The sequence below is a fragment of the Nematolebias whitei genome, chromosome 1, assembly GCF_014905685.2.
Source record: "Nematolebias whitei isolate Nwh7 chromosome 1, NemWhi1, whole genome shotgun sequence".
NCBI lineage: Eukaryota > Metazoa > Chordata > Actinopteri > Cyprinodontiformes > Rivulidae > Nematolebias > Nematolebias whitei.
The window spans coordinates 57,205,285-57,221,963 of NC_056498.1; the positions used below are offsets into that span (position 1 = coordinate 57,205,285).

Consider the following 16,679-nt stretch of genomic DNA (forward strand, 5'->3'; position numbering starts at 1 on the left):
TGGATGGATGGATGGATGGATGGATGGATGGATGGATGGATGGATGGATGGATGGATGGATGGATGGATGGATGGATGGATTGATCGATCCCAGAGTAGAATTCAAAGTGTACAATTAGCTAGTTATATCTAATTTTTATAGGGTTAAAAGTTCAGGCTGCTGTTGTTACGCCGTATTGTTTTACATTATTCGTGTTTAGCGTATATCTTTGATCCTTGTTTACTGTTTCTTTTTATAATTAATATGTTGCTATGTTTGGATGTAACTGGGACCCTGAGTACATAATTTCATTCCATCTAATGTACCACATGTGTTGGTAATGACAATAAAGTTTACTTGAACTTCAACTTGAACTTGAACTGTATGGTATAAAGGTATATGTTATATATGGATATAGTACAAGTAAAATACAGTATATACTGTACCAATTGATTGGTTATGTACCAAGCATATGTCATAGACCAATCTTACACAAAATATGACCCCTTAGGGCAAACCGGAAGAAAAAAGAGGTCCTTTTGAGATTAAGACACTGCAGAATATACTACTGACTTTGATGACAGCTGCAGAAAATAGGCTGTAATGTACCAGCAGTCATTTACAGCAGATATTTCTCACTTTCCTCTTGAATGGTTTGGAAACCTTGTGATTGCAGTGCTGTCAGACGCTCTCTTTCTCTCTTGCTTTTTTACTACTATATCATCAATTTTGAAAATTTTCTCTATGATGTGAGAGAATACATGTGTGGTGTGATAGTGTGTGAAAATTAGATTGCACGAGTTTCAGTTTAAATGTGTGAATTCGGAGCGTGCTGTATGTAATAAATACTCCACACAAATATGTAACTAACCTCGTCAACGTTTTTCAAAGTCCTTTATGATGTGTCTATACTGATCAGTTTAGTGGTGAACCCAGATGCAGACAGAACTCAGGGAAACTCAGGATAAATAAAGAACGTATTAATTAAACTTAAAATATAAAATCAAAGAGCGAAAACTTACTCCCTCCTTTTCTCTAATGTGCGAAAGATGTGTGTTTTCATTGCTAAATTATTCATTTTAATTTACAGTGTGAGTTTAGCAAAGACGATTACCTCTGTAGATTATATTGCTAGTAATAATTAATACAAATTTGCTGTTTTAATTTTCTTGGCTGTTATGAACAGATAATTGAGAGTTGCTGTTGCTAAAATGTGAAGCTTGGAGGACCTCAGCCTTTATTGGTAATGCAATGTATTATTTCCTATAATTTGCAGAATTTAATTTTCAACTAAATAAACAATGTTATCATATAAATATCATCCATTCATCTATTATCTTTACCTGCTTCTTACTTTCTGGGTCGCAGGTGTCACTGGTGTCACTGGTGCTCATATCCAGCATCACAGGGAATCAATATACCATCATAACATGCATGTTTTGATCTGTGGGAGGAAACCGAAGTACTCGGAGAAAACCCGTGCATGCACGGAGAGAACATGCAAACTCCACACAGAAAGGTCCCTGGCCGGGATTTGGTCCGGCAACCTTCTTGGTGAGAGGCAGCAGCTCTACCAACTGTGTCACCGCGCACCATTTTAATTAAAATACCAAATTACATTAAATTTACAAACACAACTTTGAATTAGTTAAATGTTTTTTCATTGTTCTAAAGAAGCCACAAATGTTTTATTTTGTATTCTGGCCACAAAAAACTCATTTAAAACAGTTTTTATAAAAGGTGGGCTGCACACACTCACCTTCTACTTGAATCTATAAATCAAAATCTTCTAATTCAGCAAATGTAAATGTTATATGTGTAAGTTGTTTTTTAAAAAAAAGAAAAACAATTCAACTTGTGACAAAATCATATTTTCTTACTGTCATACAACCAACTGCTTGAATAATTGCTAGAACTATATTCTTAGATTATATTTATATAATAGCCTATATTTATTATGACAAGCTCTAAATAAACTAATGGTGATAATTAGACTTCAGCTTTCGCTCACACAGATATAAACTATGAATTTCTAAAACCCATTATAAATGAATAAATTGTTGTGAATTATCCCTGGATGCATTGAAGCGCAAAATAAGAATATCATTGTACCCATAAGATAGATTTAAAGTTGAACTGAAGTTACGCGTAAAGTTATGCTGTTTTGAAGTTATACTTTTTCCGGTACCACTTTACAATAAGGCTCCCCTTATAGATGGCTAATAAATAGTTCATATATATGTTATTAATTCCTCTATAAACACTTTACAAATCATTAATAACTGCTTATTATGCATTAACTAAGGGTGACAGAGAGACAAAACTGCCAAATATTGAGCCAAATCTGTTCACCCATATATTATAGAGTTGTTATATTAAACATTTCAGACTAAATTACTACCTTGTAAGCACAATAAGCATTTGTAAACCTATTCCTTTAGCATATAATATTAATCTACAACTAATTTTATAGCCTAAAACATAGGTTTACAAATGATTATTGTGCTTACAAGGTAACTTAGTCTGAAATGTTCAACATAACAACTCAAGATGAAATATATATGTGGCAGATTTGTCTCACTATTTGACAAGAAACTGGTCAGTTTTGTCTCTCTGTCACCCTTAATTAATGCATAATAAACAAATATTAATGATTTATAAAGTGCTTATAGAGGAATAAATGATTTATTAGCCATCTATAAGGGGAGCCTTATTGTAAAGTTTCCTTCTGGTACTAAACTTAATGTAGCTCATTGTGCATAATGAAAATGTAAAAAAAAAAATTAATGCTAAAATTAGATTTTTGTAAAATGTTACACAGACGTGCATAATAAACTGAATTATCTCCCCCTCTTCCTCCTCACCCTCCTCCCTTCTATTTCCTTCCTTTCCTCCTTTTCAGTGTGCTCCCCACTATCTATCCCTCCATCTTTTCGCTTCATTGGCTATGCTATTCCATTAATCTCCCCAACAGATTGCCTCCATTAATTAACCTACATCTTCCATCTTGCATGTAATAATCAAAGGTAATAGAGATATTAGGAAGATATGGATATTTCTGCAGTCACACTCACTTTTAATTTGCATCAAGATTAAAAGATGAAGTCGCTTCTGTCTTGCTGACGTCCACGGGCATTGCAAGGCTTTTTTATTGCCACAAAATTGTGGCAGGGTGCGAATTTTGAGGCAAATTCAAAGTGTCAGTTTGGAAAATATATCTATTCCTTCATGCCTCATAGGACACCTCATGGTGGAGGTAATAATGTATCTAAGCCTCTAGACAAAACAAGTTTTCCACTTGCCATCTGTGACATTTCAGATTTCAAGCTATACCTCACAGGCATGTATAATTTTCTGAGGACTTGTGGAAGTACTTTAGATCAAACACGTTTCCTTTTCCATTCAAATGTAAATATGTGTCACAGATTCAATTAGATAATGAAGAATGTATCTGTATTGTGGATAATTGAATAGTCCGAGGCGCACTAAACAGACAAAATGAGCAGAAAGGGGTAATTACTAGTGCTGTGTTAATGTGCGCTTACCTGTGTGTGAGCGCACACAGATCAAATGCTTTGGCTGGATGTAATTACCTACTAGTCTTGTGAAAAAGGGAAAACAATTCCTGCCACTACTTTTCCCTGCTGACATATCGTAGTAGATATTTGTCTGCTCATCACTAAAGCTGCGATTCCTTGGATAAAATGTCAATCAAAATGGCTCTATTTGTTCACGGTTGAATGCTGACCTCTGCAGCATCCATGTTCCTTGGGCTATGAAACACTTTGCCCTTGTAAACTTTTTGTAGAGCTGCCTTCTTGTCAAATGGACATAATCCTGTATAATGGGTGACGTCTCAGAACCGCTTCCAGAAGACCAGTTACTCTCCGCAGCCGAGTCAGAGCCAGACCTACAAGAAGCACATAATGAAGAGAACAGAAAATTGAACACAAGACCCCAGAGTACTGTACATCATTATACTATTTCATTTTACAGTACCAACTATAAAGTGAAGAGAAAAACACTCCTGCCAGGTTGTTAAAGCCGCAGAGTCAGAGTTTCCTGAGGGTTGTTCAACGAGTCTCTGATGTTTTATTGGTTGAGTGTTCCCAGTATTGACAAGTTTTAGGACACTTTGGAAACTTAAAGAGAATTTTGTTGGGAAGACTTTTATTTCAGTTATGTTTACTTCAGAGACTGTAACCTTTAACAAAGGAAACATCACAAAAACTGCAGCTTTCTAAGTTGCAGACTGTAACTAAAATAGATATCTGAACACAACTGCTAAATTCCACTCTGTCTGTTTTTAGCCAATATATTTTATAAAGTCAATAGAAGCAAAAATTGAGTCAAGCACAATATTTCTCGATGCCAACAAAATAGCATTGCATTTACATTGATTACCAAGGTTGGATGTGTAAATGGATATAAAAGGGTGTGCTGAGTTGCTGATGCTTGCTGAGAGAACCAAGAGAAAACACCAAAATCCCAAAACAAGAACTTATAAATAAATTAAAGGGCTAGCATTCATGAAAAAAGTGCATCACCTGGTGCCTTTACTGCCGGAGTTTTAAGCAAATTTAATTTTATGAAGAGAAGGACTAGTTAAAACAGTTTTGGCCAAGTCTTCTAAATGATTCAATGCAAAGTCCAATGCAATATTTTGAGAGTATGTATGATCTGTTAAGGCTCTTTTTAAAAAAAAATTTTCACACTGGCTCTGGAACAAGGAGCACGCATTCTTTTCCCTCTCCTGTTCTCCTCCTGCTTTTTGCTCTCTGTCTGTGTACCGGAGCAGCTCCTATTTTTACACATCTTCCGAAATGAAAACTACTGTTTTGGATCTGACTAACTGGACTTTCAATGCAAATGACAAAATCTTTTCAACAAAGGGACATGGTCCTGGAGAACCCTCATCTGCTCGGACGATACACATGCAGCTGGATATATCGCTGGGGGTGATGGGTCTACCTCTGCTGTCGATCGAGGATGCCAAAATTGCATATAATTGGATTTATGATAACAGGTTTCCTGTTTTTGGAATAGTCTGGTTCCTGGTTTATCAACATACAAAGAAGGCGGCCACAGCTAATTTGACCCTTGTCAGGCTGCTGCCTATGTGAAGGTTTGGTTTGTGCTTTGAGAACTCAAAATCAGCTGATTTATGAGCTAAACCTGTAAGATGGTAGTGATTTGAATCACAGTCCACCTGCGGCTTTGGGACTCGTCAGCATGAAAACGACCATAAAGAGGCTTGTAAGCATGGACCAGTAGAATGCACCCTAATCTGGCCATTTCCAACCTTAGAATTACCAGTAAAGACTCAAGGTTGTCAAGAAAAAATTGTCTGCCTGAATAAATCAACAATTGTGGTTATCTGAATGTGACTCCACGGTTGGCCTCGAAACAGGCTGACTTATCAATTTCTCCTGGGAAATGTGTAAACTAAGGAAAAACTTTGTCTAGTGCATGCCCCCCCATGCCCCCCCCCCCCCCAAATTTGCGGGGAGGCTTATCAGAACTGTGCCAGCTGACCATAATCTTATCAGGACAATGGACTATCTATTAGTGCTTCATGGACCGCCTCATCGTCAAATGCATATGTAACATGTTCATGAATGTGCTTGCTGGCAGAGTTTTTCCTGATGTCTTAAATCATGTCCTGTTAGGACAAGGTGTGAAGAGATCTTTTTGGTAATGCCACTATCCTCTCCTCATGGCTTTGCCCCTTTTTCTATCTAAAAAATGTATTCTGAAAAGGATAAGAAGGCTGCGCTATATAGCAGCAGCTACGTGCACTCCGCCCATCTTTCGGATGACAGTACGGACATATTCTCGTTGTATCTCGGTGCAATAATAATAAAGCTTATTCTGATTCTGATTCTGAAGTGCCTAATCTAGCTGTTTTTTGCTACTTTTCCTTTTAATTATCCTTTTAATTACCGTTTTATTTTCATTGGTTAAAAATAATTAAATTTGTATGCATCCTTTATGATTGTAGGGCAGATGTGGCTGAGTGGTTAGAGCAGTCGTCCTCCAATGCAAGAGTTGGGGGTTCGAATCCACCCGCAGTCACATGCCGAAGTGTCCCTGGGCAAGACACTGAACCCCTCGTTGCCTCTGATGTGTGTCCCATTACTGTATGAATGTGATAAAGTACTGATTAGTCTCTTTAGAATGATTTGTTTAATTAGTTTTGTAGAGATCTAGTAGAGTGCTCTATGAATGGGTAAATGAGGGCACAGATTGTAGTGTAAAGCGCTTTGAGTATCTCGATACGGTAGAAAGGTGCTATATAAATAGAGTCCATTTCCATTTACCATTATTGTCATCCACTGTTGTCATCACTCTTTGTTAAAATCAGGTCTCTCTTGTAAATGAGTCCCCGAGGTTCAATGGGATTAACCTGTATAAATAAAGGTTGAATGAAAAATAAGTGCAAGTTTCATTAAAGCCATCCATTGATTCTTGAGATATTTTGCTAACAGTCAAGCAGGGCTGATGTCAATAGTTAAAGGCAAAGTTTGTCGTACTGTCATAAATAGCTGAATTTGTCTTGTAAATTAGTCTTAGCTACAGTCACACCAAATTTCCACTCATTGTTTATAAAAGTGACTGTTATAGTCAGTGTTGTGGCGAGTTGGCTCCAACAATGAACGAGTTGTAGATGCAAACCCAATGACACCTTTGTGAAATCATTAAGTTTTTCCAGTGGTTCATGAGATATTTTACTAACATAAAACAATGAACATGCACTCACACGGAAACACAAAAAAAAATTCTCTGTTCTTTGCCTTGTTTAGGAGACAATAGTACAAATGTATGCACATAGAATACCTATTACCATGCCTAGTTAGTACAGGGTTGTGTTAGGTATTTCTGACAAAGTAAAACTTTCTGGCATTCACTGGTGAAGTGAATACTCATTGTTGTGAAGTACTTTGAATAGCTTGGGTGGCTAGAAAATTCTGTCTAAGTTCAGTCTATTTACTATTTTCCATTAATCACATTACTGAGCATCAACACCATCTTACCTTTCCATTTGAGTACCATTATGGTTCTGTTACTACCTCACTTTGCAGCACAAAGTCACATTGGGTGTGTGTTGGCTTTGACCCCACTTACTGCCTTGGTTGGCCTATTCATAAATCACACCAATGTGTCCAGATGGTGTCTAAGTCCTGGCTTGTAGCATTTTGTGAAAGTGCCTTATATTTGTTTTCTAACTTATGTAAATGACAACAAAATAAAATGCAGAAAGTTTAATACATGCCATGGGCCATGGTTTCCAAAATGGGAACCAAAATCATCCATAAGAGGATGTTCTGACATAAACAATCAGCATACAGTATTTTGGGCTGAATGTGTCATTCTGAAGAAAAGGGATTTCAAAATTAAGATATTTTCAGCATTCTACTGATCCCACACACGAAAATAAAGCACACTGACATTTTATTGCACATTTTGCATACTAATAGTCATCTGTTTGGGCATGTGTGTGTGTTTGTGTAGTCTCAGATGAAGATGAAGTCTTCGGGCGTTGTGGACGGAGGCTTGTTCACAGAGAGTTATTGTAACATCTGCAATGCCCAGCTCATCTCTGAGTCCCAGCGCACCGCTCACTACGAGGTGAGTCCAATTCTGTTCAGTTTTAGAGTTTTTATCTAAACAGTCACAGTCAAGCTTTATAGAAAAGCAAAATAAATGTGCCTACAAAACTGCTGTTACACGCAGATCCATGCACTGTACTTAGCCTTATTTGTACCAATTTATGCTTGTGCCGTTCAAGACCGCACTCATCCATTATACATAGACTTCCAGCAGCATGGTAACGCTAGTTACTTGCACACAGACACAACGCGCACACACATTTCTTTTTACTTTAATGTAATCTACCTTTCAGCAGATTTTCCAAGAGATGCATAATGAATGACCATTAAATAATCAGCCCTTGAATTAGATGAATTGAATCTATATGGAAATGCACATTTGCACAAGCCTATAAGTGCGTTGAGGGCATCTTTGATAATAAGATACTACTGAGATTAACGAGGAGGCTAATGAGGACAAGAGCCAAAGCCATTAACAGTGTGTATGTGTCTGTACACATGTATGTTCACCACTTTCACATGACAGTAATCTATTTGTGTCCCTCATCCTTAAAGTTTGACAACACACCGCCTTGAGTGGAGCAGGCAAACAGGCGAGATGAGTCACAGCATGTTGTCATTGTCAGCCTTTACAAAAGATCTCTGCAGAGGTCAGTGGATCAAGAAGACAGTAAAAATCACTTGAAAGCAGCTTTTGCATGGTATATTTTGTTGGTAAAATATGTCAGTTTCTTGCAACACAATTCCCACAAATATAAAATGAACCGAGCACAACTGCCCATGTAACATTTAAAAATATTATTGTAAAATATGCAGAACCCTTTTTTTTTGACAGTGAACTGCTTTAATTCAATTCAGTTTATTTCTATAGTGCCAAGTCACAACAGAAGTCATCTCGGGGCACTGAACAGAAACATTCATTTATAAAATAAGTTAACACTATTTATCTGAGCTTTGTATTTTAGCAGCTTTATGAATTGTTTCAACTTTTCCAGTACATACAAACACAGTTTGAATGATCTGATGGAGCCTGGAGGGTGTTTTTTTTTATTTTTTTTTTATTTTAAATAAATTAATAACGAGCTGCTAGTCAGTTAACAGTTGGATGGATTTTTTTCACTGTATGTCCTGGCCTTCTCTGCACCACTGTACATTGTCTGATCAGGCCAGGGTGTGTCCTATACTTATTCATAGTCTTTTCTGATATTTGCATCAATAGGCTTTTTTTTTGTACCAGCTCCATCGTCAAATGATTGGATTTTCTTTCAGAAAAGTTAATCCCATAATGCCAATTTCATTCGGTGATTTAATATTCTTTTTTTTTTCCAATGGCCGCATCCCAACTCTGTATCCTGTATACTGTGTCCTGCATGCACATAAATCCCACAAAGTGACATGGCTTCTGTCATATAGTTGGCGTCTGTTTGTCTCCTCCAGCTTGGTTTGATACACACACACACACACAATAAAAATAAAAACAACAACAACATGCATAACCCATTAGAGTGGTGTGAGCATTGAGGGTCAGTGCAAGGTAACCATAGTGACACAAGGTCCTGCTTTTATCGGCTATATCCCAGAGCCATCAAATGCATGGCCATTTATATACCTATAAACACAAGCATACCCTCAAACACTCAATCACACACACACGCGCGCGCGCGCACACATACAAAATGCATTAACAGTAGTCTAACAAGTGAGGAGACGTGAGGTTAGAGAGGAGCTCTTCTCTGGGGGGTCAAAAGATTCAAAGTAGACTTTGGAGCAGCAAATGAAGTGTGGCACAAGGCCAGCTAAAAACTAAAAGTAGCAAAAGAACTAAAGAAAAAGACTAAAAGGCAAATAAAAGTTGTAGAACAGTAGCTCAAACCTAAAAGTATTCTCAGAATAGCTCGGAGCAACACTGAAGCAGATTTAAAACAAAATTGAATATTTTGGAAGGAATTGAAATGATCTCAATGCATTTTTGTTGAAAAGATATTTTCAATTAAGGTTAACAATTTGAAAAGTATAAAAAAAATAGTTAAAAGCACCCGTGTCCTGAATGAAATAAATATGAAATATGAATATGTTGTGCTAAAATAGCACAACATATGCAAAAGTAGTTAAACTAAAACAAATGCAACAAAATAAAAAATTTAAAAAATACAGGAAAACAACAGTATGGATGCTGAGTTACTTTGAAGTTATTGTTTTTATCTGCACACGTAGTGTCAAGTTAACAACACAAATTTTTTTTTATAGATAATAACATTTTTTTTTATTTAAGAAGGAAGTGAAGCCATCAAATAAAATTATATATTTGAAGGATACATGTTTTACCTCAGAGCTGTGTGAACACATAAACATTTACTGAACACTCCCTCTGCTGATTGTCCAGTTATTTTCATTGCTCTGCATTAAAGTGACAGTTAACAGCTTCAAGGACAGCTCACTGTCCTTGCATATAAACATTTTTGTGTTTATTATATCTTACAACATTTCTGTCTTAAAGCAGTAGAACACAGGAGGAGCCCACTGGAGTGGGAGGAAATACAAAATAATTTTTAAAATTAAACACAGTTACCTTTGTACTTATATAGTGACATCCTTGCACCCATTTAATAATTAATCCCATTATAATGTAATATTATATATTTTTATCAGCAAAGTCAGTGATGTTTTATAATGTGCCTTTTAAACTATTTACATGCTTACCTTGTTAAGTTAAAGTCTAAATGTTTGCAAATATGTTTCAACGCTGTCTCCATCTTAATCTGGGCTGCAGAAAGCTGAAGCTTTCTAAGCAATTAGTCACCTCACCTGGGGCAAAAGCTGCTAGCATCATCAGCACTAACACAAATAAAGAGACAGTGAGTGCTGCCAAGATGGTGTGGCAGTCGTTGGTTAATACCTGTTTCTTGTTTTATTTCTTTTTTAACTTTCTTGTTAAAACTAAAATCCTTTGATTTGCTGAGTGCCTTGTCTTTTATTTGTTTCGTTCACAGAGTAAGAAACATGCCAATAAGGTACGTCTGTTCTACATGCTTCACCCTGAAGATGGAGGACCACCGTCCAAAAGACTCAGACCAGATAATCCAGTAGGCTTCCACTGAATGATTTTGTCTGTTTTTTTAATAGAATTATGTTCTCACAATAGGAAAAAAAAAGATTATTTTAAGGTCTTAAGGAGCAATTTGCATTTTATCATAAATAGATGACAAAAAAATTAATTGACTAGTTGGAGCCAGTGCTTAATTTGAGCCGGATCCTGCCGGAACAAGATCCGGGAACTCTTTCATTTTGACCAGGTGCGTTCCAGCAACTGTTTGCTCGGATCCGGCAACTCAAATCTTCGCCCCTAAAAGTCCAAAGTCACTGCACATTTTTATTTTGATTATTCATTAAATATACAATGAGAGGAGACATTGTGGATATTAGGGTTGCAGCAGACGCACCAGCTCGCACACACGCTCCTGCCCGAGATGCCGACGGCATGTCCTGCTGGGATGAAGTGTCTTCTTCTATTTGGCAAGCCAAGTGGCCCATTAATAGCCAGACATGTGGTAAAAGTGGCTATTAATGGGCTACTTGGCTTGCCATATATGCACAGGAGCGTTTCCACACAGCTCTACAGAGTGCGCACAACTGCTGGTGTCAACAAACGCATACGTTTCAGACATAATAACAAAAAAAGCTTAGCTACAGTAAAAAAAAAATACAACGAGAGATGTTTCATGTGTATTATTCACATTAATCACATATCAAAACAGCGGTGCTAATTTGTCATAATAACAGCGATCAAAATGACAAAAATACAGTAATGCAGGTAAATGTAGATGTATAACAACCCATTAAAATAGGCTGCACCAAAATGCAGGAAATAGCATTTACCCCAAAAAAATTAAGGGGGAGGAGGGCTTACAAGCTCCTTCCCCTTCCCCTGCAAAATGAACCAACACCCCCGGCCGGCTGGCATACCGGCCAGCCGCCCACCTTTTGTGTTCCTGCATTGATCAGTTTACAAATTAAGCCCTGGTTGTAATAGATTTTTTTTTCTTCCAGATTGTCCTCTTTCAGCTTTGACTATTTTACAAAAATGTTCATTCAAATACTTGTATGGTCTGCTGTGTTCAGTTGGGCACTACAGTTTTCCCATGAGAAGGAATGCCTTTTCCATCTGTCTGCTAAGATTTAGTGCATGCAGATGCAGTTATGTAGCTTTACATCTGAATATTGCCAGCTATTGCTAAGGAGGTCATGGCAGTACAATTGTTTGTGCAACTGCCTGTCTGCACAAGCTGTAGAAATGCCATTTTTTTGACCTGGGTCATTTCTGAGTTTTGCCTCCACAGCAGATGTTGAAGTTTTTATTTGCATTTGCAGAGAAGTGTTGAACTTCAATAGGACAAGTATTTTTTGTGTGTGTGTGGGGGGGGGGGGGGGTGACTCATGTGTGTACATGTTTCTAGGTGCTTGTGAAACAGTCTATTGTGTACTGTGTATAGAAAGATTTACAATTGTTCATTGCAAGCCAATTTATCTGGCTTGTCCCATGTGGCTTGAAACAGAAACACACAAATAAAACACACGGCACACACTTTGGAGACACAGCTGGTGAGAAAATAAAGCTTATCGAATTAACGGGAAGAGGAGAGAAGCGGTGGAGTGTTTTCCAAAAACAGAACAGCATCACCACTAAGACCTTATGCCACAGTGGAAGGATGGTCACCTGGAAAGGCTGATTTCTACTCACGGGAGAGCCATAATACAAATAAAAACTTCAAATTTCTAAAATTAATGCATATTACCCAACACCTGTCATGCCAGAGTTTTAGACTAAAATCATCTTATGTTCAGAAACATTGAGTTGTGCACAGTCTCATGCCATATCTTTAGATATCACTCTGAGTATATAAAGTGGATGACTCTACCATGCCAGATTTTAGCCCAATATCTGTAAAATTAACAAAGTAACAGGCGTTCTATATAGATATAATATTAATGAGCTGTGGTGGACATTTTAAAATAGATTGACTTAAGAAATTAATCACTTGTAAATGTATATCCAACAGTGGTGGACCATCAGGGCCAGCAAAGCCTTCTCTGCTGGTCTATTCATTTAACCTTTATTTAGACGGATAAATCACACTGAGCCTCAAAGACTCAATTACAAGTGAGACCTGTTAAGACAGACAAAAAAGTAATGAAAGTGACACACGTATAGGATTTGGAAGCAAAAAAAATTCCTATCAAACTATTTCTCCTTGACCGAGGAGAAAGACCCTGATATTGACAAAAACACCCGGTACATAAGCACATAGTTACCTAGATATTCCGGAGAGGAGACGACAAGAGCGGTCTAACACAATCAGAATCACTAACTTACATTTTTGTATATAATTACTGTTAATTAATATTATTCTGAAATGTCTGTTCTTTTCATTTCATAGTTTTTCTCCTTGTTGTGCAGCTTCCAGTAGCATATATATAGGGCTTTTGTCCAATCAAGAAATCTGCCTCGAGGCCTTCAGAATCAACAGAGCAGGCACCAGTAGGTTAAAACAAATGGCAATGAAACTGTCGCTTTGACCAATCCGATGTTGAGGTGGTGACACCAGGGCCTTCTAGGCATTAGACAACGTCAGCGTTTTCACATCATTTGATTGGACAGTCAGAGAACGTACTGGTCGGCACCAGGAAACTGCATTTGTAGCGACCTGCACAAGCTAAATGTTGATCGGACATTCTCAGCTGTAAAACAAATTAAAACTTATGCCAGAAAGATGAAAGAACGTTAGCGTCCATGGCGTTAGAAAAGGACTTCTTGTTGAAACTGAAATACCAAGATGACCAGTAGGACAGAGGAACTGAACTCTGACCGAGGAAAGAAAGGAAGATAAAGTCTGTGTGCAGCCAATCAAAGATTTTGATGAGTAAAATGCATTTTATTAAATTTTGTATATATATTTGTCCATTTATAACATCCATATTTTGTTTTGTAAATATATATGTGGACAGCTGTGGCTGTAGTATGGTTGAAGGAAACTTGTTGAATTGTGTTAATTGGGTTTCTTGCTTTGGTAATGGCATTCATTCTCGCTACACGAGATGCCTGTCTGTGATGCAGCACCATATTATTCTGTTTCTATGTATTATTGATGGTTTATGTAGCCATGATGTCATAATGACAGTATTATGAAGTGAACAAATTCAAGCAGGACACCACTGAAGGCCTAGGTGTTAAATGCACGGCCCACCACTGATATCCATTGAGTACTTTCTGGAAGTTTCATTAAAATTTATGTGTCATCAGCTATTTTGCTAACAGACAAACAGGTTTTACTCCTACAGTTAATGCTAAAATTTTAGACATTTGTCTGGCGCAATAGTAGCACCTGGAGTAAATTTTGTGAAAGATTCTCAGCTACAACTCAACCAAACCTTTGCACAATCTTCGTAGCATTGGCTGGTATAGCAATTTGTGTTTTTTCAAGTTCAGTTGGCTGCAGCGGCCAGCTTGAAATACATAGTTTACGAGGAATGTTCATCAGCTGTAGTTGTACATCAAATGATTAGCTTCTGCAAGTTTCATTAAAATTTGTCCAGTTCATAAGATATACTGCTAACAGACAAACGCATGCATAGACATAGGCAATTACTATATTGCTCACATTTTATGGCAACAACAAAAGCTAAGTAATCAAAAAGCTATAATTATGTTCAATGAAATGCATTCTAGACTGTATAATATATATAATATATACTGGTACATGAATGGAGAAAAACTCTAAAGATCCTGTCATTTAGTGTTTGTTTGTTTATTTATTTATTAACCTTTATTAACCAGGCAAATATCATTGAGATCACAGATAACTTTTGCAAGGGAGACCTGGACCTGAAGGCAACCTAACATAAAGGTTGTTGTTGTTTTTTTTCTATACTGGCAGTGCCAAGTAGTCATCACCATATTAAATAAATGACTTACTTCAGTGTTTATGACTAAATCCAATCATAAATTTAGACCAGGAGACAGAACAACATAGTATTAAACTAACAGCTCTCAATCATGCAGGAAAAAAATCCCACCTCCACAGCAATAATCCATCCATCCATCCATCCATCCATTTTCTTTACCCGCTTATTCCATTTTGGGTCACGGGGGTCGCTGGTGCCCATGTCCAGCAATCACTGTGCGAGGGGCGGGGTACACCCTGGACGGGTCGCAAGTCCATCACAGGGCCACATAGAGACAAACGAGACAAACAACCATTCACTCTCTCACTCACACCTAGGGACAATTTAGAGTTACCAATCAGCCTAACATGCATGTTTTTGGACTGTGGGAGGAAACCGGAGTACCCGGAGAAAACCCACGCATGCACGGAGAGAACATGCAAACTCCACCCAGAAAGGCCCCTGGACCGGGGTTTGAACCAAGGACCTGCTCGCTGAGAGGCAGCAGCTCTACCAGTTGCGCCACCGTGCTGCCAGCAATAATCTGCTTTCGTAATATTGTAAGAATATTTATGACTGATTATTGATTGTGCTCTTGTATTGTATTATGCACCATCTGAACTAAATCAAAAAATGTCAAATCAAAACTATATAAATGTGAAAAGAATTCACAGTTGCACATACCTTTCTAAAAGTCTCCCTTAAAAGAAGTGTGTGTGTGTTTCATAGTTTGTTTTGTATTGATTGAAAGTGGTAAATTCTTTCTCACCTCCACATACCTGGGGAGTTGCTGTGTTAAGTGGGTGTGAAGGTCAACTTGAAACAACCACGGAAATTTCCCAAGAAACTAGATTTCCAAAGCTGCTCAATCATCTGAAAAACAGTTGTCAAAAAACAAATTGGTTAACTGGATCTCTCGCAAAAAAAAAGAGGGAGAGAGAGAAAGAAGTAAATGAAGCACTGATGAAAAGTAAAACAGAGCAGCAGCTTTCATCAAAAACTACGGTAAAAATCAGTTGAAGACTGTATCAGACCACCAGTATTTCTTAAAGGAGTGCAGGTTGCCCGCTGGCTTTCACAATGAAATTTTAATTTAAAATCATCTGATGTTGATAGAGGATTGAGGTTTAGCGGTTATGGTCAAATCTTGCAAATAGCATTATACACAACTTCACAATATTACAAGATCTTGTGCAATTTGATAAACCTCAGAGTGTATGTTGGACCTCTAACACAAAAAAATTCAGTTGTAAAACTGACTAGTTTGTAGCTATTTTTGCATTTGCTTATGTTCATTGTATGTGGCAGCCAGCTTGAATTGAGGTGACTCCAAAAGTTAATCAGTTGTAAACTCACACTTTATTATTGCTTTTTTTTCTCAAGTTTCATTAAAACCAGAGGTGGAAAGAGTACTGAAAATTTGTACTCAAGTACAAGTACTGTTACACTGCTTAAATTGTACTCAGTTACAAGTAAAAGTAGTGATGTTATAAAAAAATATGTAAGTAAAAGTAGGAAGTACTCTTCTCAAAAACTACTCAGAGTATTAATTACTTTTTAACCAATTGATGTTTTATTGTGTTGTCAATAGAAGTCATTCAATTCAATTTACTGTATACAATAGATACATTCAAAGCACATTTCTCCGACGCTCAGAAGCTCCATTTTATTTTAGTTAGGGATGCACCGATCCACATTTTTTTACTTCCGATTCAATCCCGATACCTAGATCTGGATATCGGCCGATACCAATCCAGTTCTGATATCATCATCATCATTGATTTTATATGAGGCTGTAATAATCTCCTCTCATGTACAATTTGTACAGATATATGCATGCATGTCCAAAAAGGCAACTTGAGGTAAGTTTTATTAATGTTGGATCAGTTTTAGCGTTAGAATTAAATTCTGCTAACACAAAACATGATTTTTTTTATTCCTAGCTTTAAAGTGAATATTAAAGTGATTAATTTAAGTGATTGTTTAAAGTTATTTTATATTTTTTAAATAAGGGGCAGATATAAGAATTTTTTTTACTTGTTTCTGCACTCTTTTCATTCAATGTTTTCTTTTTTATGAATTTGTTTTGTTTATTTTGTTTATTTTAAATGAATGAATAAATTAATTAAATAAAATGTTAAATGGCTTTA

General features: G+C 37.0%; 1 protein-coding gene across 1 annotated transcript in view; it reads left to right on the forward strand.

The window, feature by feature from the left end:
• zgc:171482 (zinc finger protein) overlaps window positions 1-16,679 on the forward strand; it is a 108,820-nt gene that overhangs the window by 36,260 nt on the left and 55,881 nt on the right. Inside the window, exons 2-3 of the mRNA XM_037679327.1 lie at window positions 7,493-7,609; window positions 10,581-10,673. Of these exons, the coding sequence (XP_037535255.1) occupies window positions 7,493-7,609; window positions 10,581-10,673 (210 nt within the window). The remainder of the gene's footprint in view (window positions 1-7,492; window positions 7,610-10,580; window positions 10,674-16,679) is intronic.